At 38.1% G+C, this 27,553-nt stretch overlaps 1 protein-coding gene, 1 long non-coding RNA gene and 1 pseudogene across 2 annotated transcripts; 2 read left to right on the top strand and 1 right to left on the bottom strand.

The window, feature by feature from the left end:
• The first annotated feature begins 4,455 nt into the window (after positions 1–4,455).
• LOC137719845 (uncharacterized) lies at positions 4,456–5,402 on the top strand (annotated as a pseudogene).
• An 11,585-nt stretch (positions 5,403–16,987) lies between these two features.
• Positions 16,988–17,887, top strand: LOC137719844 (uncharacterized). Its single transcript, XM_068458848.1, has 2 exons — positions 16,988–17,462; positions 17,571–17,887. The coding sequence occupies exons 1-2, from the start codon at positions 16,988–16,990 to the stop codon at positions 17,885–17,887; spliced, it is 792 nt and encodes a 263-aa protein (XP_068314949.1).
• A 6,148-nt stretch (positions 17,888–24,035) lies between these two features.
• Positions 24,036–25,113, bottom strand: LOC137721367 (uncharacterized). Its single transcript, XR_011066633.1, has 3 exons — positions 24,946–25,113; positions 24,395–24,479; positions 24,036–24,156 (listed from the first exon to the last, which is right to left on the bottom strand). It is a non-coding gene; the product is annotated as an uncharacterized lncRNA (long non-coding RNA).
• Positions 25,114–27,553: the final 2,440 nt, after the last annotated feature.

Genomic DNA, 27,553 nt, shown 5'->3' with positions numbered 1-27,553 from the left:
CAATGGTTTCAACAGGATATTGATTATCTCAAGTATCTCTAAAATTTAGCAACGTTCTTCCAGAACGTGGAGAATAGAGTGCCTCTTTAATGGTTAAGACAATACCGTTGGACAACATTATACGAGCATTTCTGTATCCTTCTATCAGGTTGGATGAGCCTGAGAAGGTTGTCAGAGGTGCATTTTTAGGTACGAAGTTAGTAAAATAATGTCGCTCACGTAAGATGGTGTGTGTGGTAGCACTATCAGCCACACAATTAACTTGCCCACTAGTCATACCTAGAAATAAATTAATTGAATGGGTCACATGTGTAAATATAATTCCATTCATTCAATTAATCAATCGAGAAATAATATCCATAAAAAAATAATTATCCATAATTCAAAACAAACTAAACCAAACAATTTATTCCAAAAACTTAGAAAAAACTGTCCAAAAATTAAACCATAAACCTAAAAATTAGGAAGGGGTTCGGCCACTCCTAGTGGGTTCAGCCATTGGGGGTAAAAACACCCTAAAAACATAGAAGAATAAAACTTATTCCTCCATAGGAGTTTATGCCTCCTGAAAATCTGATATCTCTATGGATGTGGTAGTATCTTTGAGATTTTCCGCATGGGCAAAGTTAGACTCACGACGGTAATGATACTTGGTAATAGCCTCGGGGGTAGCTCAGTATATCCGTGACCAATGATCCTTTGATCCACAGCGGTAGAACATGTCCAATTCAGTGAAAGCCAATTGAACGGTAGCTTTTCCCTTGTTCTTGAAGTTTGGGGTGTTAAGGGCAAAAGGTTGGCGTTTCTAGGTCAAATTTCCTCCCTTGGGTGGGTCTCTGCCTTGTTGACCTTGGGTCTATGGTGGGGCTTGCTGCCCATTACCACGGCCACAACTGTTCTTTCGTCGTTTGTGGCTGCTAGAATTAGTCACATGCGCTTTAGGCAGAGCGTTCAAGCCAGTGGGTCGAGCTTGATGATTTCTCATCAAATGCTGGTTCTACTTTTTAGCGAGAAGTAAAACAGAGATCAAATCCGAAAATTTGGTCCAGAGATCAAATCCGAAAATTTGGTGAACTTATATGCCCTATATTGTTGCTACAAGACAATATTTGTGGCATTGAAGGTCGAATAGGTCTTCTCTAAGAGATCTTCGTTAGTTAAGTCCACTTTACAGAACTTAAACAGTGATCGGATTCTACAAACTTCAGAGTTGTATTCATTCACATACTTAAAGTCTTAGAAGCGTAAACACTGCTAGTCATGCCTTACTTCAGGCAAGTAAATGTCTTTCTAGTGATTGAAACGATCGGCCAGAGCAAGCCAGAGGGTGTGTGCGTCCTCCTAAGCAAGGTACTCGGTCTGCAGTGCATCATGGATGTGTCTTCTAATAAAGATCATTGTAGTAACTTTCTCGGCTTCATCAACGAGGTCGTCGTCGGTAGGTTCCTCAATGGTGGCTCTAATACCCCTCACGATAAGATGGAGCTTCACGTCTTGAATCCACTTTAGGTAGTTTCTTCCAGATACTTCCAAAGCGGTGAAATGGAGCTTGTTCAAGTTTGAAATGTCCCTAAAACAGAGGGTACAACAAAAACGTGGTTAGTTATATGGTAATATATAGATATACATCGTAGAACATTCAAGTTCTATAAACATGTGTAGGTTTAATTTAAGCATGAAAGCTTCAAGTTTCATGTGGTAAGTTTTGAATGAAAACTTCAGGTTTCAAAAGCACTAAATATGAAACTACAAGTTCAATTTAGTTTTAAGAATGACTAGTTCATAAAGGAGAGGCTCTTGCAAGAATACAAAATGCAATATGCTGATTTAAGTGTAGTGAATTTGAGTTACTTTGGGAATTCAAGTGTGTGAGCTTTGGACTACGAAAGGATGTCAACAGTTTAAAGTAGAAAAATAAATCATTGAATCGTTAATGTTCAAAAGTGATCTTCAAGTCAACAATTTTGGATTAATTATCAGATTAATGGAATGCGGATCATTTTTATTTAATTTAATAGATCGAGACTAAACGGGGTCGATTGTGGAAGCAAAATAATGATATACGGGTCATATTAGCTTCAGTTGGTGATAAACCAAGTGATAATTAGATTAGAATTAATTAGCGTAAAACAAAGTACCCCAATTAAAATAATGGGGTATGATTTATAACACGGGAATACCAAAAATTAGCATTGGGGCAAAAAAATATTGTGGCCCAGCCTTAAGCCTTGCAGCACGACTAAAGGCTATTGGGCCTTGGGAAGGGTTGCGGGTGCAGCCCATATATGGATTAAGCTGAGTCTAGGATAAAGCCCACCAGCAAAAGCTGCTGGTTTGGGCCAAAACGAGGTACGGGAGCAGGCCCAACCGAAAGTTGGCTTGCGGGTTGGCATTGAAATCCAGCCAAAGCTGGCTTTAGAGTTTGGGCCGAGGCAATTCAAACCCTTCTGCATCTAAAGCTGCTGGTGAGTTGGGCCGAGGATTAGCAAAGCCCAGCAAACGACATGGACTTGCTGTAAGTGGGCCTAGGGCACGGGACAAAGGCCAACAACTCAAAAGGTTTCTGGTTTGGGCTAAAGAGACTGCAGGTCCATGATAACCCTTACCAGGCTGAGGCCTGGGGTCCGTGTAGGCGCAGCAAAGACCAGAGGGTTGTTGCCGTGGTCCAGACGTCAAAATGACGCCATCCTGGTATCGTGCTCGACGCAGTTGGGCTGTAAGCCAATGACAATGCTCAGCAGTAGTGCCAGCAACGGAGCAGCGACGAGCCGCAGCCATGCCGCATAAATTCCCATTTTTTTTTTGTTGACTTTTCTAGGGTTTGAAAAACCCTAAATTGCTTCTATTTATTTATATGCTTTGACTCACAAATTCCACGTAGCAAAATAATAATTGTGTAATGCATGAAACATATATGTATATATATATTGACAAATATATGAAACATATACAATCGGCAGGAAAATATAAATATAGGGGGTTCATGCATCATGGAGAATATTTTCATTCTTTGTGGACGATTCAAATTTCTTACTTTATTTTAAGCATACCTGATTGACAGAAAACAAATAAAAGCCTATAAATTTTGTAGAAGAAAGCCTCCTCCTACGATCCTTCAGTTCCTTAGTTTTTGGGAAGAGCGTGCTGACAACGTGTTATAAGCCTAATTTACTGAATTATTCTAGAGGAATGGAGAGGGGGAGGGCCGACAGCAATAAGAGAGAGAGGAGAGAGATTTAATTGTGAGGTGTGTGTTATATCACCCCATTGTGCCTTTATTTATAGATGTAGGATAGGTTAAATCGTTACCCTAATAGGATTACAAATCTAATAGGATAATATCTACTTTAGGGAATATTCCAGATATCCCTAAATACACTAAGATTTACACAATCACTTTGCTATTCTAAATATGATTGCAACAGTATGAAGTTTTTAATGTAAACTGTGTTTAATATTTTGAAGAACTCTCCAATAGAAAGCTAAGAGGGAGGAGAACCAACAGGGCTTGTGTGCGCGCGCTACTTGAAGGATGCTTTTCTTTTTCTCCGCTTCTGGAGCGTTGGATGGGATATTTCCGACAAAGATGGCGGCAGATGCAAGTTGTTTAGTTTCTTCGGTTTTTTATTTTTCTTTGGGCTCACAACTTCGTGTTGGGTTATATATTGGGGTCGGACCTCTTTCATGTAAATTTGTTTTGTGGGTTTAATGAAGTTGTGAAAACCTTGCTACACCAAAAAAAAAAAAAAAAAAAAAAAAAGGGTCCTCAGTAGACTTCGGAGGTTGTTACAATTTTATATTTACAAAACATGTTAGCAAACTTATATTTAGCTGAGTTGATTAGAGTAATATCATTTTCTCTTTCTGCTTAAGTTTGAATTCCTTTTCCACTATTTACACTAAATTAATTCGAATATCATAGAAATCAAATAGAAAAAAAAATGAATAATACTTCTAACTCTCGTGGTAAGGTAAGTTATCTCAACATCCATAACAAATTAATGTGATTCTTACCTTCTGCAACACTTGAGTCTAAAGGCTTGTTAAAATTTGAACCTCCAAAGAAACCAAATATTAACTCTGGCTATTAAGAAAATACAAAACTAATTTTGACATAACAAACACGTTACGCATGTAATTGTTTATTAGAGACTGGGAGAAAGAGACATTAAGTGGAAGACTAACTTAATTAGGGAAACTTAAACTTAATTAGGAGCAGCATTATAATTTTACAACATTTTTTTTCCTTGTTTTACCCACCAATATTGAAAAGGTGTCAATTTGGCCAGTTTGCACTACTTAATTGGCTTATAAAAGAACCCATATTACTAATATGTATTCACCACAACTCAAGTTTCATTCCCCTCTATCCTCTAAATTTCACCACTCCATCGCTTGAGTTTTTGCATTTGATAGAAAACAATGGGTTCGAGTTTTGCACAAATTACATTAGCAATGGTGCTAATTGCTTCGATGCTGGCAGTTAGCACAGCCAACAAACATTGGCAATATAGTAATTACACAGGCTGGGGTTTCAACAATGGATCGTACCACCTCAATTGGACCAAGGGACCCAACAAGATCGTTGTTGGTGGATCGGAAAATTGGCATTTCGGATTTAACTACACAGATTGGGCTTTGGAGAATGGTCCAATTTACATCAAGGATACTCTAGGTGAGTACTCAAAAAATTGTTGTACATTTCCCCCCTTAAATTGTTGTTTGCAAAAATGTCACTTCTTTAGCTTCTCTAGTCATTGCCACTTAGTACTACGGTTTAGTAGTACAGATATTCACTTGTAAGTAAGAGGTTTAGGTTCGAATCTTGTGATTTACTAGTTCAATACTAATTCGTCCATCACCCCTTACAGTGTGTGTGTGTGTATTGTTGTATAAAAAAAAACGATTCCTTGTCTTTAGCCTATTGAAACCAAAAAAGATTTGAGTTTGTTTAAAGTCTTGGATGTAATTTCTATTGTAAATTATATATCGACAATTTAATAACATAATGTGTCAAACAAACGATTTACAACAATGAAAACTTTCATCAAGTCTCCTTGATTTGTTTTGATATGAGCAACGCTTTTTCCTTTATGAATATAAGTGAACAAGTATTTACATGATAAATGGTGTTTTGGGTGTTTGCAGTTTTCAAGTATGAACCACCAAGTGACACCATACGTCTTCACAGCGTGTACTTGTTCCAAGACTTTCAGAGCTTCTTGAACTGTGACTTGAGTCGAGCAAGAATGGTGGGAAATTAGACACAAGGTGGTGGAGATGGCCTTGAGTTTGTGCTCCAAAGGTGGCGGCCTTACTACTTCGCTTGCGGCGAACACGATGGTTTACACTGTAAGGACGGGCTTATGAGGTTCCCTGTCTTCCCAATGTTTCACGGCTAGCATTACTGATCGATTGACGCTGAAAGATAATAATAAGACAATGCACATAACACACTTTATATTCATAAATAATTATTTTTAAGCAAATAACAAGACTTGGTAAGCAAGTTTTTGAGAGACTATAATTTAATAAGTCCAGCAGTCACATTGATATTGATCATATTCTATATTTAATTCTTGTTCTTTGTTGTGATGTTTTACTTTGTAACCAAAAAACTTGAATAATATTTTTGGAAATTTGAAATTGAAGGTTAATGATATTGTCATACTCATTAAAGCTTACATTGCCTTTCCAAAAATATTAAAAACAAAATTAGGCTAAGGTATACTTTGATTGAAACCTTGTGTTTTTTCAACTTTGGATCGAAGTCCTTTGATTCCTTAGTTCTTTCCACATAAGTATTTTAGTTGGCAATTCAATATTTTATATTATTTTATTATAAATAAGTATTTAAGAATTTAATTAAGTGTTTAACTCCTCCTTTCAGGCAACTAATATCATCCTTTTTAATACAATTAAATTCTTGTTGTAGGCATAATTTACTGAACAATTATAGAGACCATAGAGAGAGGGTGCGGCAATAATAGATAGAAGAAAGAGATGTAATTGTGAGGTGTGTTCTATTTCACCTCATTGTGCCTTTATTTATAGTAGTAGGGAAGGTTATTTCCTTACCCTTTTAGGATTACCACTCTTAATAGGTTATCAACTCTTAATACGAATATAAGGGATATTCCTAGATACACTAGGATTTACACAATCACATTCCTAATCTAATAGGACTGCAACACTCCCCTTTGATTGTGTAAATACTCAAGTAAATGACGCATCAGGTCTTCAGCGATGAAGTAAGTACAGTTGATGAAGTCGTCAGCACAATGAGCGAATGCGAGTCTCAGATCAAAGAAAGAATGCATAAAAAGAGAAAAAGTAAAACTCACAAAACCTCTCTAGGGTAAAACCCAAGGTGGGAGAAAAACCCATAGACTAAGGAGAAAAGTGAGAAGTTGCATTAAGTCAAAGCTATATGTCTTTTGGAAGCAAATAGAAGAGCTCACAAGGGTATGATCAACACAAAATGGGTGCCTCGTTAAAACCTAGTTAGGTAGCGAAAACCCAATGGGGAAAATGCTCCTAATCATAGGGAAAAAGTGTACATTAAGATCAAGTGAGTATACTTCTGGATACTCCCCCTAAGTTTGACATAACTTCCAAATGAGAACTACAAGCATTGCATATGAATAGTTAGGCATACCAATTCCTCGGACAAGCGTCTGGAAGATTGACTTCGGTAGTGACATCGTGTAGAGGTCGGCAAGGTTGTCTAGGATCGGCTTGCATAACTTCAATCTCCTGATGCTTTGCTGATGTAGATGTAGACGTAATATGTCTTGGTGTTGACTTCGTTGATGTAGCATGGCTTGGTCGGGTGGATACATGCATCATAGTCTTCATGGATCGTCGTTAGGACTCAATGATGGATGAAAACAGTAAGTACTTCGAATATGCTCAACAAGAACTTCTAACCATGTCTCACTTGTGGCGTAGTAAAGTGAGGTGAGTCTTGGAACGATTCGAAGGTTTCACAAGGTTATATTATGGACCTCCAAGATATTGCGATATCCTTAACGGTAAAGACATAACCATTTAGGGATTTTGCCTTATGTAGGTTTGATAAGTAACATGCGTCAACATAACAAACAAGACAAGCATCATTTCAAGGATCAGGAGGTCGGATTCGCTTAAGATGCGTTGGGATTTGATTTGCCCAAATTCATAGTACCTTCAAAGTACGTCTTTAATACCAATTCAGTGGCTACGTGTAGCCATGGTGCTGCATCTTTACCAAGATCAACAGTGAAGGAGATGTCTTGTCTTAATACAATGAGCTAAGTACAACAAAGCGTAAAGTTAAACTTTAGATATGGAATTTCGGATTCCATAACGTTTTCAAGGGTCTCATTTGCATATAACATATGGACGATCAAAAGTATACTTAAAAGGTGACACCTTTAGGGTGTAGTTCAACTGGTAGACCAAAATACCGTCAAAACAATGCTTCAACTTCTGGTCAAGGCATAAACGAGTTTTCCCAAGATCCTTCATCTCAAATTCCATCTTCAGGTGTGAGGCAGTTTTCTCAAGCTCTTCCGGAGTCTTAGTGAGATTCGTGTTAATGGCATAAACTATAACTCTAGCAATTCGGAATAAGACTTCATAGTTTAACAAGCAAGGGCATAATTCATATCTTTGACTGATCAAATAATCACTTAGACGGGTATACCATCTGTCGGATTTTTCAATCCATAAGTGAACGCCTCAAAACAAGTTAAGAAGGTGTTCCATGGTTTGGAACTATTTGAACCAGTCCATGTAATTCTTCGGGAACTTACATGTAAATCTTTGTATCTATATCCCCATGGAGAAAGCGCTTACCACATTTCATAATGCTGCTATCAATCACATAACGTTTTGAGAGAAACCTTGCATCGTAAGGCGTGCATCATATCGCACTATTTCATTCATCTCATAATGCTTCATTTCCCACTTGTAACACAACGGGGTTACCTTGGGCAGTGTAGGAACGATAGGTCCAAAACACACTTTGGTAAGGAATTTGACCTGGATTGTAACTTTAGTTGTCCAATCAGTTCTACGTTGTCATTTAATCAACGGAACACGGTTTAATGTCATCGCTTTTCATTTATGTCGGTAGCTACCATATAAGTGAAAACATCATCGATGGTAATCTCATTTCAATTCCATTTAGCTCATCCAAACTAGTATACTGGACCAAGAACTTCAAGTCTCGGGAGTAATCCAGATTAATCTCATGAGATGGAAATGATTTGAGACAACGATCAAGTATGGATTCATTATTGTGCCGTGTCTTCCTATTTTAGAGACGTGAATCCTATGAACCGAGTAATTTGTCGTGCTTCAGGCCAAGACAAATTGATTTGCTATCCACCGGTGTACCAGACTGTCCAACTGGGGCGTCCAAATCATCTAACAGGGGCGACACACCTTCTAGGGATGTTGACTCAACGTCTATCATTGCAGGCATGTTTACAACTGGTATATGATCTCGTCACTTTAGCTAGATCAGAGAAATGAGTCTGGAGCAACATTCTGAAAGCTAGAATTTATCACACTTGCTTATCACACTTGTGCGGTATAGGGATCGAGATGAGACATAGTGGCCAATGTCTATGAAAATTCGCGTCTTTCTACAGGAACGTTGACGTTCTTATCTCCCTTTAATGGCGGGAATACTGCCTCATTAAAGTGACCAACTCATAAATGAGCGGTAAAAAGATCGTGTGCAATGGCTCTAAAAGAACTAGTGTGAAGGAGAATCATAATCGACAAAGATTCACATCCTTCTTTAAGGACCCATATTGGTACATTGCGGCGGCACAACTTGGCACATGGAATGCACACCCAAATGTGTAAATACGAAAATTGTCAGGTTCGTACCTAGTAACCAACTATAACATCATATAGGTTAGGTGGCAATGGGCCTCAAGGCGAACCAACATAGCTGCGTACAAGATTGCATAGCCCTAGGCAGAAACTGAAAACTTAGGACGTTTACCAAAATTCGGGCAATCATTTAAGTTGCGCTTTATGATCACTAGGCAAGGCTATTTGGGGTGAACATGAGAATTCGATGTTCAATTATAAACCCAAAATACATGCAATACTTTATCAAAAACCATCAATATAAACTCTCTGGCATTATCTAGTCTCCCGGACCTTAAGGGATAAGTATGGTGGTGAGCCCTTAATTGGCCATGAGGTTTAGCAGCAATGTGTATGGACAAACATGTGACCAATTTGTCGATTCATCAACCAAAACCATAAGTATTTATATGGTCCGCATTTTGGTTGGATTAGTCCACATTTATTCCTTTGAATCCACTGTGAAAAGAAAGTCGTTTCGTATCTTTGCAAGGTGATGCGAAAATTAACTTAACACACAAATTAACCCTCTTTTGACAATTGTAGCATATAAATAAGTAGGGATCGTTCTTACACCGGGGATTAGGAGGGATTGCTAAACACTCTAAACTGACTCAAATAAATAAAATTAACCTTTCAAACACTTAAACTCACGTAAAAAGACTCAACTACGTTCACAAGACTCAAAATAGGCTAAAAACACTCAAAACTGTCTTAAAAACACAATCTGGGCAGTTTTGAGCCTAAACACAAACTTGGACGAAAATTGGTTCTAACTTGACTCAAAACTCTAAAAAACACAATCTAAAACATATTTGAACTAATTAGACACTCTAAGACAATTGGGGATTTGGTTTTGGACGAAAATAAACAAAACAAAACAAATACGTAAACTAGGCAGATTTTGACGAAATTGGTGGAATTAAATGGATGGTGAGATGGCTAGGAGGTTTTTCTCCACACATGGCATACTTGCATACAAAATAATCTCCAGTTGCTTATTCGATGAATTTATGAACCTCAACACCCCAAGTTAATTAGGTACGCTTAAATTAACTCTCAGATTTCCCTTAGGTCATTGAATTGAATGGAAATAGCGCATTGCAATCAAATTATTCCTTAAAGGTTTTCTATATGAAAGCGCATGATAGAAAGACAATCAAAGATCATTAGGTTCTATGGAAATCATAGGTGTTGACGAGGCATTCGTAACTATGAAAGCGCATGATACTTATGCCAAGAATTCACTTATCATAATTGTGACCAACAATCTTAACTACTCATGAATATAAGTTCCCAACGATTAGGTGAAGTTCCCTCATACCCTAGCATCATGTTTATGCATGCAAATTAAGCGTGCACTCTCAATTCATATACATAAGCAAGTTTTAATTAAAACAGATAAGCAAATTGAATTCATCATTCATGAAATCACAACTAAAAGTAATCAAATCATCATGCAAATATAACCATGGTTTCGAATTTCCCCCCTAGCCAAAGGGGGATTAGTTCCTCATGCTTGCACAACAAAAAGTATTGAATTTAAACATTGAAATCATAAGAAAGAATACACCTAATTGCTCAGCGATCCAAGATGAATTCGATGCACAGATTGGCTCCTCTTCCTCCTCCTTGCTGCGGCACAAAGTTTGGGTGATGGAATTGGTGGTTTTGGGTGGTGTTTTCTTGTTTGGAGGGATGGAGGATGGTTGATTATGGTGGGGAAGGGTGCGGCAGAGATGTATGGATGTGGAGGGAGGTCTATGGAGGTCAAGAATGGAGAATGGAGGTGCGGCACAAGGGTTTCTGAATAGCATAAGGGGGTGGTACGAATTTGTGGCTGAAAATATGTTTATATAGTCCTAGGGTTTATTAGATTAGGGTTTACTTAGCAGATTTGGTGGATTAGGGCCCTAGAATTCGGCCATGGGTTGTCAAATACACCTAGGAAGAGGTTTTTGGCCCACATAGTTTTATAAAAGGAATTGTATACCCAAATCCACAAGGATTAGGCCTTGGAAATCAGAATCCCAAAGGGATTGGGCCTAGGGAGGTGCGGCTGACTTAGGGGAGAGGGTTGCTTGGCTTGCAAGGCAAGCCAAAGCCTTCTAGAATGGATTGGGGCGCCACATTTCTAGGGCTTATAGAAAGAATAGGTTTTGTGGCAGATTTGGGCCTTCTAGAATAGGATGCTTCTAGAAATAGGTTCTAGAATTATCCATTTAGGTCCCCATGCAATTAGGAGTAAGACATGATAAGGTTTGGATAGGATAAGATGAGATAAGATTTGGATAATGTTTTGGATAATTGGATAATGTTGGATAAGGTTGGATAATGTTTAGATAATGTTTTGGATAAGGTTTCCTCTTTTGAGCTCCTTCCTTATCCACTTTGTCCTTAGCTTAGTTCCTTCCTCTTCTTATCACATATCTAGCCTCTTGAAGTTCAAATTCGTCCATCCATGTTAGCCCATATGCAAGCTATCCCCATAGTGTCCAAAATAGCTCCAAAATGCACTTTCTTGATACTTTGACCCATATGACCTACAAACACACGAAATTGAGTTGTAATACGACATTAACTAAGAAATAATAGCACAAATGCACAAGAATAAGGTAGTTAAGTCGCCTAAAAATGCTCCTATCACAAGGGAGGATTTAGAAAATCAATTTTCTAATGAGCATGCTTGGCAAAGTGTGCTTGTAGGCACAAGATCCTTACTTCAGGTAAGGAGATATGTTGTAGCATCATTGTTCGACCTAAGTGTCCCAAAAAGGTCATGCCAAGTTAAGTAAACTGCTCAATCACCAAGCTCCAGGCTGGCCACATGTGGTGTGTTCCCAGTTAGGAGACAACCCATTGGCCCCAAATCAAAGCTTCAGGCTCATTTTAGGAGGTGGTACAAAGATATTCCACTCTATTTTTAGTGGTGTCATTTATGATCATTGTTCTCTCGAATATCCTTGAAAACTCAACGACATGGAGAATTTAAGGTCCCTTAAATGGTAATTTGGTACCATTCATACAACGAGGAGCGTGCCAATGCTCTTATTTAGGTTGGATAGACCTGAAGTCATTGTTACAGATGTGATTTAGGTGTAAAGTTAGTGTGTGTAGTATCGCAATTATCCAGACAACTAACTTTCCCACATTCCTACCTAATCACGTGTTTAATTGAATTGGTCACATGTATTAAGAAACATGATTCAATTAACTCATATTCGAGGACAATATCAATAAGATTATCCATAAGTAAAACATACACCAAACTTGAATCCAAGAACATGGAAAAATGTTCACAAAGTAAATAGTTTACTAAGAGGATTTGGCCAACAAGGCTATCCATGTCAAAATTTTGCTCTTCCAACGATGTTCAATGGAGCAAAATTAATCTCACATATTGACTACGAGAATGGTACTCCTCAACAACATTGGCAGGGGCACGAACAGGTGCATAACCAATGATCTATTCCATCGAGACGGAAGTAGATTCTGCAGGGTTAAGGTTTGGGAATACTATCCCTTATTCTTGAAGTTTTAGGTCTTAGGTGCCAAGGATCATACTTCGGGCATGACGCCACACCTTGGCAACCCTGATTCTACCATATGTTGTAAAAACAAACTCGAAATTAGATTGTGAGACAGACAGACCCCGAACTGGATTCGGTAGACTCCAGCCGAATTGGGTATAAAGCCATACCTTTCTCTCACATTTGTGGTAGTAATCAGATTCAAGAATTTGGTAAACTTCCACTTTCTACATTACTGCTTTCGGAGCGAGTTAGAAACATGGAAGGACGAGAAAAGTATTCTCTAGTCAAAATTCAATTAGATTTATAAACTTCAGAATTGTACTCATTCATGGACGTAATCATGGTGTGCTTTAAGCAATGTTTTTCATGATTAGACTGTCCATATGAGCGAGCCAAAAAGCCATGGAATCCTCGTTTAGGAGGTATTTCTATTTGTAATGCTTCGGGCATAAGTTTTCGAATGAAGATCATGGCAAAGGCTTATTCAACTCTTCCATGCCATTGTTGGCTACAATGGTTTCTTAGATTCTTGATAGTCAGTGGAGATTCACGTCTTGTACCCTACATAAAGTGGTTTCTATTAGAAGCATCCTTAGGAAAATCGAACTTGTGACAGTTCGACAATCCACTGAATTGGAGGGAACAAGATTGTGATTAGTGTTATGGGAATGAATCATCCATAAGCATCAAAGTTAGAACATTCAAGTTCTAAGACATGGTTTTCATGAAAAATGTCGGGTTTTAATGGGTGTATTGTTTTATGAAAACTTCGGGTTTCAAAGGCACTAAATTTGAAACTACAGGTTCAATTTAGTTTATGAACGTTTAGTTCATAAAAGAGAGGTTCTTGCAAGAACACAGAATGCAATATACAACTAAGTGTAGTGGATTTGAGTTTCTTCGAGAACTTAAGTGTGAGAGCTTCGTTACTACGAAAGTATGTCAACAGTTTAAGGTATAAAAATAAATTGTTGAATCGTTAATGTCCAAAAGTGATCTTCAAGTTAATAATTTTGGATTCATTATCGGATTAATGGACTTTAGGTCACTTTTAATTAATTCAATAAATCGAGACCAAACATGGTCAATTGTAGAAACAAAATAATATTAGAATAATATTATCAGGTCGAAAATAGCATAGCCCAAAGGATAGGGTTGGGTGTCGTGAGCAAAAGAGGTGCTCGGAAATGGGCTGCAGGCCACGGGTCCAAGGGATAAGCCCAGCCACATGGGCTGGCTGAAAAACTGCGGGTTGAGGCTAATACAAGCCCAGCAAGCATGGCAGCTTGCTGGCGTGGGCCGAGACAAGGGATCAGGGTTGCAAGCCCGTGCTTGGAAACAAGCCCAACATGCTTCTGGCATGTGGGTTTGGGCTCGGGTGGACTAGGGCTTTCAGGCCCGTATGACATGTAAGCCAAGTCAAGGCTTGGTTGTGTCTGATGTGGAGAAGTAGGCCCAAAAGGGCTGTGCAGCTGGTCCAGTTTGTCGACGCCATCCCACGGTGACGTCATGGTGTTGCCACAGTGATGCCAAGGATTACCCAAAAAAATTTTCGAACCTAGGGTTTAGGAAACCCAAAATTTGCTTCTAATTTATTTTATATACATTGACTTACAAATTCCACATAGCAAGTAAAATTGCTTAATGCATGAAACAAATATATGAACATATACAATATATATATATATATATATATATATATATATATATATATATATCGGAAGGAAACTATAAACATAGGGGGTTCATGCATCATGTGGAATGTTTTCATGCTTTAAGGTCGTTTCAAATATCTTATTTTATTTTTAGCGTACCTGATTTGCAGAATATATATATATATATCGGAAGGAAAATATAAACATAGGGGTTTCATGCATCATGCGGAATGTTTTCATGCTTCAAGGTCGTGTCAAATATATTACTTTATTTTAAGCGTACCTGATTTGCAGAAAACAATAAAAACCTTTGAATTTGTAGAAGATCCTTCTTGGAAAGCCAGAATTGCATCTCCAATGCATTGTATCACGTTTAACATAGAAAAATTAAATTGAATCAATAGCATATATATATATATATATATATCAATTCAATAAAATAATAAATTAATCATAAAAAGAATGATTAAAATGTAATACTCCCTCGATTGAAGAATAAATTCTCTTGTTAGTGCAGCGTCAAGAGTGTGCTGATAACGTGTTCTAGGCATAATTTACTGAACAATTATGGAGGTCATAGAGAGAGGGTGTGGCAATAGTAGAGAGAAAAAAGAGATGCATAATTGTGAGGTGTGTTCTATTCCATCCCATTATGCCTTTATTTATAATAATAGGGAAGGTTAATTTCTTACCCTTTTAGGATTACAACTCTTAATAGGTAATCAACTCCTAATAGGAATATAAGAGATATTCCTAGATACACTAGGATTTATACAATCACATTCCTAATTTAATAGGACTGCAACAATTCTTTTTTAGTTTGACATGTTTCCTTTTTTTTTTTTTTTCCCTTGTTTTTTTGTTCCTATTATGTACCCATGCGGTTTTGTGTGTGTGTAATAAAATGTATCCTTATATATTTTTGGGTACATTACTATAAGGGTCACTTAGAATTTTTTATTTTTTATTTTTTTAAGAGAAACCTAGGTAAACCCTTAAACAAAATAGGAAATTTGTTCTAGTCAATAAATAATTTCATATCTAATGAATATTTATTTTCTAACATCGATTAGTAAAAACTGTTGTTCTCTTCAACTAAAGGTGAGAGAATTATTTCTCTCCAACTAATTAAGGTCAATAACAGTTGCTAGATTTCTCTTGATTGACCCCTCCTTAAAAGTACAAAATATTGATTGACTCAATCCTAAACAAGAATAGGTGATCTAAATGTTAGATAGGATTGATTGAAGCGGACTAACCCTAAGTACTTCAGATTTTATTTTGAGATATGTTCATAGGAGAAATCTCCAAGTCCCAAGGAATTGAAGTTAGGTTAGTAAGTAATAAATCACAAAATGTTAGATAGGACGGATTAGAATTACATCATATATAAAGGCATATGAGAGTGATTTGTAAATACCTACTTAGAAGGAGCTACTTATTTATAAATCACTTCTACGCGACTTTGTAGTGTTCATATAGTGCACTTCTAATTCCCCAGGACTTCCTTAAAAAAACATCGCTTTCCTTATTTTTATGTTCAAATGTTTCTCTAGACTAGGTTGGTTGTGCTGTCATGGGACTTCAATTAGCCATATTGACATGAGTGTCCATCCAATTACGAATCTTTAAATTGTGATGCAAAGTGTTGAAAAGTCTGATGGCAATGAATGCCCATATAGTATGTTAGCAAAAGTCTTCAGCATGGGCAGAAGTTTTCAATGCCCATGCAAAGTAAAAGTTGAATGCATAGAGATTGTATTGTCAGACGAAATGTCATAAATTTCAATATGCAGTTAATGCATCAGTTTGGAGTTGCTCTATAAATAGAGCACTCCGCATGTTTTCAAGTTACAGAAAATATAAGAAAAAGAGAACGAAGGAAAAATATCAGTAACATCATCCATTCCTCTGCCTTTTTATTTGTTATCCTCTTGTGCTATATTTTTAGTGTGACATTTAACATCTACCTTACACCTACCGTTAAAAAGGTTATCTCTCTAACTTTGACCTATTTATAACACGTTATCAGCACGAGTCTCTAAATATAATTATTCTCTCATCTCTCTTCGCCGAACAAACGAAAGAAAGAAAAATGTTTCCTTTAAGGTTTTTACTGTTCATCTTCTTCCTCTGCCTCAACTGCGCGGTATATCCTCACGATGAGCTGTTTGCTCCATGCCTGCTCTTAGTTCTTAATCTAACGGTTACATACATCTTTGATTACTTGTTTGGTGTAGAGATTGATTACTAACCCAGTATTTATTTATGTTAATTTTACTGCAATCTAAGATGGTGCGGTACAATCGCCCATCTTGAACTGCAAATTTATTCTTACTGCGATCCAAGACGGTGCGGTATCATCGCCTATCTTGGACTGCAGATTTAATTTTACTGCAAATTTTAGGTGGAGCGATATAATCGCCCACCCTACCCTGCATATATAAATTTACCTGCTATTTAATTTCATTGCAATTTTAGGTGGTGGGGTATAATCGCCCACATTGCTCTGCATATTTAATTTTCCTGTTACTTGAGTGGTGCGGAATAATCGCCCATTCTATATTACATTATTTCAATGAGAATGGTGCGGTATAATCGCCCTCCTCATTCACCCTGAAAATCTAGAGCCAGAAGTTTCGAGTGCTTATCATTTTGGCCTGAAGATCAAAATGAAAATTTTGTAAGAACCAGAAGTTCTAACATCATATTCCTCCAGGAATACGTATTATTGCAAGTTCTTACACATCTCATTTTCTTTCAGAAAGGAAAATGGCGAACTTGGCGAAGCTTGAATTTGCTGCCCTGGATATTACCGGGAAGAATTACCTGACCTGGGTACTGGATACCAAGATCCATTTGGAAGCAGGGAATCTTGGAGATACCATCAGGGAAGAGAGCAACTCATCCTCTCAAGATCGGGCAAAGGCTATGATTTTCATTCGCTGTCATCTTGATGAGGCGCTAAAGAGCGAGTACTTAGCAGTTGAAGATCCGTTAGCTATCTGGAATGCCTTGAGAAACATATACAATCACCAGACAACGGTGATTCTTCCAAGGGCCCGCTATGAGTGGACTCATATGAGGATCCAAGACTTCAAGTTAGTGGCAGAATACAATTCTGCATTGTTCAGAATTACCTCTCAGATGAAGCTCTGTGGGGACATTATTACTGAGGAACATATGCTGGAAAAGACTCTCAGCACATTTCATGCCTCCAACGTGCTCCTGCAGCAGCAGTATAGAGCACGAGGCTACACTGAGTACAACCAGCTGATATCTGTGCTCTTAGTAGCTGAACAGAATAATGAGCACCTGATGAAAAACCATCATTCCCGACCTACTGGATCTGCACCATTCCCAGAAGTGAATGCTGCTTCCCTCGAAGTGAACGCCACATCCTCTGGTGGTGATAATCATAAACGAGGACGTGGCCACAAGCGAGGTCGATGGAATAGGAAAGGCAAGAACCGTGGAGTTCAGTTTCACAACCAGGTTCCGAGGCATAATTCAGGCCCGAGCTTCAAAAATGCGAATCGCCACAAAGGCAAAGCTCATATGAACAATGCTCCCAGGAACTCTGAAGGAGCCTGCCATAGGTGTGGTGGCAATGGGCATTGGGCGCGTACTTGTCGTACCCCAAAACATCTAGTGGATCTGTATCAAGCCTCCCTCAAGAAGAAGGGTGTCGAAACCAATTTTCTCAACCAGGCTAGACCAATGGATATACCTGATTCGGTGTTTGACTTATCAGGGCAGTTGAACACAACTCATCTAGATGTTCCAGACTTTATTGTGGAAAGGGGAAATGAAGTATACCGGTCCGATTGAATCATTGATGTACTTTTATTATGCTGAACTTGTAGTATTTCAGATTCAATAAAAGTGGCATGTAAATTTCTTGTTATAACTTGCTTTTAACTCTGATTCTCTTACTCAGAGAGCATGGATAAAAACTGTGGTTATTCTCAGAACATGAGAAATGGCAGAGATATTTATCTTGCAGATAGTGCAACCATACATACAATACTTCGTGATCGAAAGTATTTCTCAAGCTTAATACTTACAAGAGTAGGGGTAACAACAATATCAGGACCTTCAGATGTAATTGAAGGTTCAGGGCAAGCCCAGATTATGTTACCAAATGGAACAATATTGTCCATACAGAATGCATTGTATGCCGCTCGATCTACTCGAAATTTGTTGAGTTTCAAAGACATACGTTTAAATGGATACCACATTGAAACAAAAAGTGCAGAAAATGTGGAGTATCTATGCATTACCTCTAATGATACCCAGAAGCGTATATTGGAGAAGTTGTGTGGTATGTCGAGTGGATTGTATTATACATACATAAGGACAATTGAATCACATACTGTCATAAACCAGAAGTTCATTGATTCAAAAGTTTACATGCTTTGGCATGACCGTCTGGGTCATCCAGGATCTACCATGATGCGTAAGATCATTACCAACTCTAATGGACATCCATTAATGAGCAGACACATTGCTGCCTCAAATGATAACCCTTGCAAAGCTTGTTCTCAAGGGAAGTTGGTAATTAGACCATCTCAACTAAAGGTTGATGCTGAATCCCCATCATTTCTGCAAAGAATTCAAGGGGATATTTGTGGGCATATTCAACCATCATGTGGACCATTTCGATATTTTATGGTTTTGGTTGATGCATCTACCCGATGGTCACATGTTTGTCTCTTGTCTACTCGGAATGTAGCCTTTGCGAGACTTCTTGCTCAAATAATTAAGTTACGAGCACAGTTCCCAGATTATCCCATTAAGTCAATCCGACTTGATAATGCTGGTGAATTTACGTCTCAAACCTTTGATGATTATTGCATGACTTTGGGCATTGATGTTGAACACCCTGTTCCTCATGTCCATACTCAAAATGGTTTAGCAGAAGCATTGATCAAGCGACTTCAGTTAATAGCTCGCACTCTGCTTATGAAAACCAAATTACCAGTCTCTACATGGGGACATGCCATCTTACATGCTGCATCATTGGTTCGATTGAAACCTATAGCCAACCATCAATACTCTTCAGTACAACTCGTGTTTGGACATCAGCCAAACATTTCCCATTTACGAGTTTTTGGTTGTGTTGTTTATGTGCCTATTGCACCGCCACAACGCACTAAAATGAGACCTCAGCGTAGACTGGGAATTTACGTGGGTTTTGATTCACCATCTATCATTAGATATTTGGAACCCTTGACAGGTGATATGTTTACAGCTCGTTTTGCTGATTGTCACTTTGATGAGACAATTTTCCCGTCATTAGGGGTAGAAAAAATCATTCCAGAATAACGGAAAGAGCTGACATGGGTTGTTCCCACCTTGTCTCATTTTGATCCTCGCAGCATTCAATGTGAAAATGAAGTGAGAAGGATTATTCATCTTCAAAGCATTGCCAATCAAATGCTAGATGCATTTAATGATGCTATGAAAGTGACAAAATCACATATACCAACTGCAAATGCACCTGCAAGAATTGATGTCCCTGTTGGACAAAATAAAGTGGCAGCGAATGATTTATCTGGTGCACGCCTGAAGCATGGTAGACCCCAAGGTTCAAAAGATTCAGCCCCTCGAAAGAGAAAGTCGAGGGCACAACTGAATCCAAATGAAATCATTCAGGAAGAGAAAATGAATGATACATCCACAATTCATGATTCTGGACTTCCAGAAAAAGAAAATGTCCTTGATGAGACATATGTCCCTGAAGAGACAGAAGTACATGAAAGCAAAGAAATCTCTATAAATTATGCATGTACAAATGAATTGTGGGATCATAATGAAATAATCATCAATGATATGTTTGCATTCGCAGTAGCCACTGAAATCATCTTAAGTGATTATATTGAGCTTCGCTCTGTTGATGAATGCAAACAGAGACAGGATTGGCCTAAGTGGAAAGATGCAATCCAGGCAGAATTAAATTCCTTGGAAAGGCGGAATGTTTTTGGACCAGTAGTCCAAACCCCGCCTAGTGTAAACCCCGTGGGTTACAAATGGGTATTCACAAGGAAACGCAATGAGAAAAATGAGATCGCATGATACAAAGCACGACTCGTTGCACAAGGTTTTTCTCAAAGACCTGGAATTGATTATGAGGAGACATACACTCCTGTAATGGACGCAATTACGTTCCGTTACTTAATAAGTTTAGTGGTTTCAGAAAGACTTGACATGCGACTTATGGATGTCGTCACTGCGTATCTATATGGAGAATTAGATACTGACATCTATATGAAAGTCCCAGAAGGACTTAAGTTGCCTGAAACAAGTAACAAACCACGAGGTATGCTCTCGATCAAATTAAGACGATCATTGTATGGGCTGAAACAATCTAGACGAATGTGGTATAATCGTCTCAGTGAGTATTTGATCAAAGAAGGGTATATCAACAATGTTATTTGCCCTTGTGTGTTCATTAAGAAATCCAATTCTGGATTCGCTATAGTGGCAGTATATGTTGATGATATGAATCTAGTTGGAACTCTTGAAGAGCTCAATAAAACTGCTGAATATCTGAAAAGCGAATTTGAAATGAAAGACCTTGGAAAAACAAAATATTGTCTCGGCCTGCAGATCGAGCATTGTGCTAGTGGAATTTTGGTCCACCAATCAGCTTACATTGAAAAAATTCTGAAGCGATTTGGTATGGACAAGGCTTATCCACTAAGCACGCCAATGGTCGTTCGTTCTTTGGAAATTAAGAAAGATCCATTTCGTCCAAAAGAAGATGATGAACTGGTCATTGGTCCAGAAGTACCATATCTGAGTGCAGTAGGTGCTTTGTTGTATTTAGCACAATGTACTAGACCAGATATAGCTTTTTCAGTTAACTTGTTAGCAAGGTATAGCTCTGCTCCAACAATTCGCCATTGGAAGGGTATCAAAGATGTATTGCGATACCTTCGTGGGACAACAGACATGGGTCTCTTCTACTCAAAGAACTCCACAAATGACCAAGTCCTTATTGGATATGCAGATGCTGGTTTCCTCTCTGATCAGCATAAGGCCCGCTCACAAACTGGATATGTGTTTAAGAATGGAGATACAGCAATCCCATGGCGCTCAACCAAGGAAACATTAGTTGCCACATCTTCAAATCATTCAGAAATACTTGCTTTACATGAAGCAAGTCGTGAATGTTCTTGGTTAAGATCAATGATCCATCATATTCGGAATTCATGTGGTCTAGCTTCGAAGACAGACAACTCAACTATCATCTATGAAGATAATGCAACCTGTGTTGCCCAAATGAAGGAAGGATTCATCAAGGGCGATAAAACTAAACACACATCTCCAAAGTTTTTCAATGCTCCTGAGCTTCAGAAGGCTAAAGTTATTGAAGTCAGACAAATCCGTTCAAATGAAAATCTGGCAGACTTGTTCACCAAATCTCTACCAAAGTGCACGTTTCAGAAGTTAGTGCAAGGCATCGGATTACGTCGACTTACCAAACAGCTAAATTTGGAGAATGCGGAATCAGGGGGAGATACATATCAGGGGGAGTATCCATGATACATGCTTGTTGTACTATTTTTCCTTCGATTAGGATTTTTCCTATTGGGTTTTTCCTATCAAGGTTTTAACGAGGCAACATAAGCATACTTGACACTATATCAACGATCCAGGAAAGTTGTACTCTTTTTCCTTCGCTATGGTTTTTTCCCATTAGGTTTTTCCAAGCAAGGTTTTAACGAGGCAACTCATGTTGATATGTGGGCATCCAAGGGGGAGTGTTGAAAAGTCTGATGGCAATGAATGCCCACACAGTATGTTAGCAAAAGTCTTCAGCATGGGCAAAAGTTTTCAATGCCCATGCAAAGTAAAAGTTGAATACATAGAGATTGTATTGTCAGACGAAATGTCGTAAATTTCAATATGCAGTTAATGTATTAGTTTGGAGTTGCTCTATAGATAGAGCACTCCGCATGTTTTCAAGTTACAGAAAATATAAGAAGAAGAGAACGAGAGAAAAATATCAGTAACATCATCCATTCCTCTGCCTTTTTATTTGTTATCCTCTTGTGCTATATTTTTAGTGTGACATTTAACATCTACCTTGCACCTACCGTTAAAAATGTTATCTCTCTAACTTTGACCTATTTATAACACAAAGAAAATTATCATGTCTTGAATTGTCATGTTTTCTAGCTTATGAAGTAGATTTGTAGAAAAGGTGAGAGTTTTAATCATGTGATCGTTCAGGAAGAAAAGCTAATATTACTGTTCTACTCATTATAATTTTTGAGCTCACGATCATTATTTTAGTGTATGTCATACATCCAAGCATTTATTACCGTTCAATTATTGTTTTAAGACATGTCATACACCGGAGCATTTAGAATTTTCGTTGCAATCATGCCACGACTCCACCGTTTGAGGGTGCCATCATTGGCTATCTTCTTTTCCTTATCATTTATCTTAATAAAAATTAAAGAAATCCATCGTCGTCTTTAAACTTTACTTTATCATTCCTCCCCCCTGTAATGTAAAGTGTTTTTTCTCCTCGCTTCGTTCCTTTACCTGCTCAACCAAGATTTCTCTTCCTGTAAGAACAGATGCTAGCACTAATAACAGCTAAGTTGTCCAATCTGCTCATTAAGAGAAATGAATGCAAGTAGGTAAACAACAGGGAGAAAATTCATCAATCCAGCCCCACGCGGTTTTGAAGGTCTTGGAGGACAACTGGTGAAGGTCCATCGCCTTGTGAGCTTGTGATCCAAAATTCAAAATGTGGGGACTTACGTGTCCTCACTGACATCATAGCAAATGCTAGCTAAAGTCCAAGAAGTAAACAAATTGGTTTTGAATTTTTATGTTCTACCTTCGCCATTTACTTTGTTCACACATGCGAGTGAAACGTCACTTGGGGCATCATCATCAGGTGAACATTATATACATGTGACATGCGCATCCCCTTCATGTTATAAAAGTTAAATGTATCATAAGATTCAATATTTCACTCCAACAAGAAAAATAAGAGAATTAATAAACATTTTTTTTCAGCTTTTTACGTACACTTGTTTAATCAAGATTGTTGATTTCATTTGATTCACTCAATCTACAAGACAGAACTAAAAATAGCTGAAAAAAAGAGAGAATTACCTTTCCAAAAACAACGATAGTCACCAACATTGGAGCACATCGTGAGCTAGCTAAAATTAAGCATTACATTACCGAACGACTATAAGTGTATAAAAACTTTAGCCCTAAACCCTAACACCTCATTCTGTGCCACGATGTCAGTTAGTATTGATGTTGTATTAGAATCTGTCTATCTAATATTGGCTGAACTGGTGAATGAAGAAGATATATAACTATTATGGATACCATACATAGATTGCAGAACAGAAACAACTAGTAGTCTTTGTTGGATAATGGCCAAATGTTTCCTTGTTTTGTGGCTTAAATTGCTCCATGTTTTGTGGCTTTTTCAAAGCCATGTTTTGTGGGAGAAGGCTTGGATTAAGAAAAGCATAAAAAGAGAGCATTTGGCAAAACAAGGATACGGATGAGAGAAGGAAAGCATCCAAAAGAGATGGTGTGAGCATTTGGCTCTACCATGGGCATGGGTGAGAGAAATCAAGAGAGCTAGAGTGGAAGATCTCTTGTGAAAGAACTCTTGGGTTAGAGTGATGCTCTTGGGAAAATTCTGTGAGTGGGTGTACAAGGGTTATGGGATTGGGTTATGTCGATTTAACTCATGTGTAACTTATACTGTTTTTTTCATAGTGAAGAGCAATATCTCTCCGAGGACGTAGGCAGGTTTTTGCCGAACCTCGTAAATTTCTCGGTGTCTTTATTTCTTGTATTTTATTTTGTTCAACTGTGTGTGTGTAATCTGAATCTCGATTCCGCACTAACGAACGGGCCAAGGCACAACAGTCTTGTACATAAATTCTACAGAATTAAAGATAATTTGTAATCAAGAAGCATTACACTTTTACAACAATATATGGCTGTGGAATTATCCAATGGATATATATTAATTATAAAAGAAACAGAGGATAGAAGGATCGCAGCAACACTCGTCAATTAGGCGGCAGCAATACAAAGCCGCAAGACTGTTGACACCACATCCAAACAACAAACGCAAAAATAGATCATCAACAACTAGGTATAACATATATAGAAATTAGATTTTAATTGTGAAAGAAAAGGAAAGTAACCAGAATCATCAACAACTAGGTATAACATATATAGAAATTAGATTTTAATTGTGAAAGAAAAGGAAAGTAACCAGAAAAAAAAAAAAAAATGAATTTCATGTTAGATAAGAGATAGTTGAGAAAGTTTAATTACCATCTCTCAAGGAAACCTGGTTCTCTCCTGGGTGGAGGAGCAGCATATTGTGGAGGTGCCACTACTGGAGGGCCTTGGTAATAACCTACACAAAATTAAAATTATAACTTAAAACAAAAATTTACAAGTAAATTAAAAAAGACCTAAACTAGTGAGCTATTTCTGGCACTTCAAAGCCGTCATCATGTATGGAGTAAATTAATGAACGCACGATGAATATTTTGGAGCGTTAATAACGCTAGCTTAAACTATACTCAAACAAGAATCCATCACATACAGTGACATAGAAGATTGGTATTAGGAAACTAATATTTATAATTAATTACATACTAATCCATGTTAAGAAATACAAAAAGCACACTTAATGTTGATCAACTACAAAGTAAGAGCAAAAATGAAAACTTTTATATAGTTAAAACCAGGGGAGAGAGAGTTGAGTTTTGAGACCAACAAGGGGCATCAAAGAGAAGGCGCAAATTGATAACCTGAAAAAACCAACTGAAATAAACTGTTTTTGGTACCTAAAAAGGTGAAATTAGTTCAGAAAATACCTCCTTGAGGGGGATAACCCCATTGAGCAGGGTAGGGATAACCATATTTTTGGTCGGCCATTTCTGCTAAACGGTGACGGAGACGGACTCAAGCTTTTGGACTGAAAGGAAGGGCAGACTCAGGAGATGGCGAACTGAGAGTTATGGGAAGGGAAAACTCTGGTTTCTATTGCTTTTATAGTAATAATAAGTAAAATGTGGGAAAGGTTCTGGTTTCGAAGTTCAAACCACACACGCTTTTTTTTTTATATATAAGAAAATTGTAGGCATCACTTTTAATGCACTTTAATTCCTTTTCCACCCTCTCAACGTTCCTGTCTCTCCTCTCCTCTCTTTCTTTTCTTGTTATCCCACAGGATAAGATTGACTTCAGTAGTGACATCGTGTAGAGGTCGGCAAGGTTGTTTGGGATCGGCTTGCATGACTTCAATCTCCTGATGCTTTGCTGATGTAGATGTAGACGTAATATGTCTTGGTGTTGACTTCGTTGATGTAGCATGGCTTGATCGGGTGGATACATGCATCATAGTCTTCATGGATCGTTGTTGGGACTCAATGATGGATGAAAACAACAAGTACTTCGAATATGCTCAACAAGAACTTCTAACCATGTCTCACTTGTGGCGTAGTAAAGTGAGGTGAGTCTTGGAACGATTCGAAGGTTTCACAAGGTTATATTATGGACCTCCAAGATATTGCGATATCCTTAACGGTAAAGACATAACCATTTAGGGATTTTGCCTTATGTAGGTTTGATAAGTAACATGCGTCAACATAACAAACAAGACAATCATCATTTCAAGGATCAGGAGGTCGGATTCGTTCGAGATGCGTCGGGATTTGATTTGCCCAAATTCATAGTACCTTCAGAGTACGTCTTTAATACCAATTCAGTGGCTGCGTGTAGGCGTGGTGCTGCATCTTTACCAAGATCAACAGTGCAGGAGATGTCTTGTCTTAATACAATGAGCTAAGTACAACAAAGCGTAAAGTTAAACCTTAGATATGGAATTTCGGATTCCATAACGTTTTCAAGGGTCTCATTTGCATATAACATATGGACGATCAAAAATATACTTAAAAGGTGACACCTTTAGGGTGTAGTTCGACTGGTAGACCAAAATACCGTCAAAACAATGCTTCAACTTCTGGTCAAGGCATAAACGAGTTTTCCCAAGATCCTTCATCTCAAATTCCATCTTCAGGTGTGAGGCAGTTTTCTCAAGCTCTTCCGGAGTTTTAGTGAGATTCGTGTTAATGGCATAAACTATAACTCTAACAATTCGGAATAAGACTTCATAGTTTAACAAGCAAGGGCATAATTCATATCTTTGACTGATCAAATAATCACTTAGACGGGTATACCATCTGTCGGATTTTTCAATCCATAAGTGAACGCCTCAAAACAAGTTAAGAAGGTGTTCCATGGTTTGGAACTATTTGAACCAGTCCATGTAATTCTTCGGGAACTTACATGTAAATCTTTGTATCTATATCCCTATGGAGAAAGCGCTTACTACATTTCATAATGCTGCTATCAATCACATAACGTTTTGAGAGAAACCTTGCGTCATAAGGCGTGCATCATATCGCACTATTTCATTCATCTCATAATGCTTCATTTCCCACTTGTAACACAACGGGGTTACCTTGGGCAGTGTAGGAACGATAGGTCCAAAACACACTTTGGTAAGGAATTTGACCTAGATTGTAACTTTAGTTGTCCAATCAGTTCTACGTTGTCATTTAATCAACGGAACACGGTTTGATGTCATCGCTTTTCATTTATGTCGGTAGCTACCATATAAGTGAAAACATCATCGATGGTAATCTCATTTCAATTCCATTTAGCTCATCCAAACTAGTATACTGGACCAAGAACTTCAAGTCTTGGGAGTAATCCAGATTAATCTCATGAGATGGAAATGATTTGAGACAGCGATCAAGTATGGATTCATTATTGTGCCGTGTCTTCCTCTTTTAGAGACGTGAATCCTATGAACTGAGTAATTTGTCGTGCTTCAGGCCAAGACAGATTGATTGGCTATCCACCGGTGTACCGGACTGTCCAACTGGGGCGTCCAAATCGTCCAACAGGGGCGACACACCTTCTAGGGATGTTGACTCAACGTCTGTTAAGTACGTCTATCATTGCAGGCATGTTTACAACTGGTATATGATCTCGTCACTTTAGCTAGATCAGAGAAATGCGTCTGGAGCAACATTCTGAAAGCTAGAATTTATCACACTTGCTTATCACACTTGTGCGGTATAGGGATCGAGATGAGACATAGTGGCCAATGTCCATGAAAATTCGCGTCTTTCTACAGGAACGTTGACGTTCTTATCTCCCTTTAATGGCGGGAATACTGCCTCATTAAAGTGACCAACTCACAAATGAGCGGTAAAAAGATCGTGTGCAATGGCTCTAAGAGAGCTAGTGTGAAGGAGAATCATAATTGACAAAGATTCACATCCTTCTTTAAGGACCCATATTGGTACATTGCGGCGACACAACTTGGCACATGGAATGCACACCCAAATGTGTAAATACGAAAATTGTCAGGTTCATACCTAGTAACCAACTATAACATCATATAGGTTAGGT

This window comes from Pyrus communis, chromosome 16, assembly GCF_963583255.1.
Source record: "Pyrus communis chromosome 16, drPyrComm1.1, whole genome shotgun sequence".
NCBI lineage: Eukaryota > Viridiplantae > Streptophyta > Magnoliopsida > Rosales > Rosaceae > Pyrus > Pyrus communis.
The sequence above is the reverse complement of the archived record's forward strand: the minus strand, read 5'-3'. Positions and strand labels throughout refer to the sequence as shown.

Excerpts from the sequence above, each read along its gene's own strand:
- LOC137719844 (XM_068458848.1), top strand. The coding sequence starts at position 16,988 with ATGATTTTCATTCGCTGTCATCTTGATGAGGCGCTAAAGAGCGAGTAC. Across the intron at positions 17,463-17,570 it reads AGTGAACGCCACATCCTCTG|GCCCGAGCTTCAAAAATGCG; the intron begins GTGGTGATAATC and ends GGCATAATTCAG.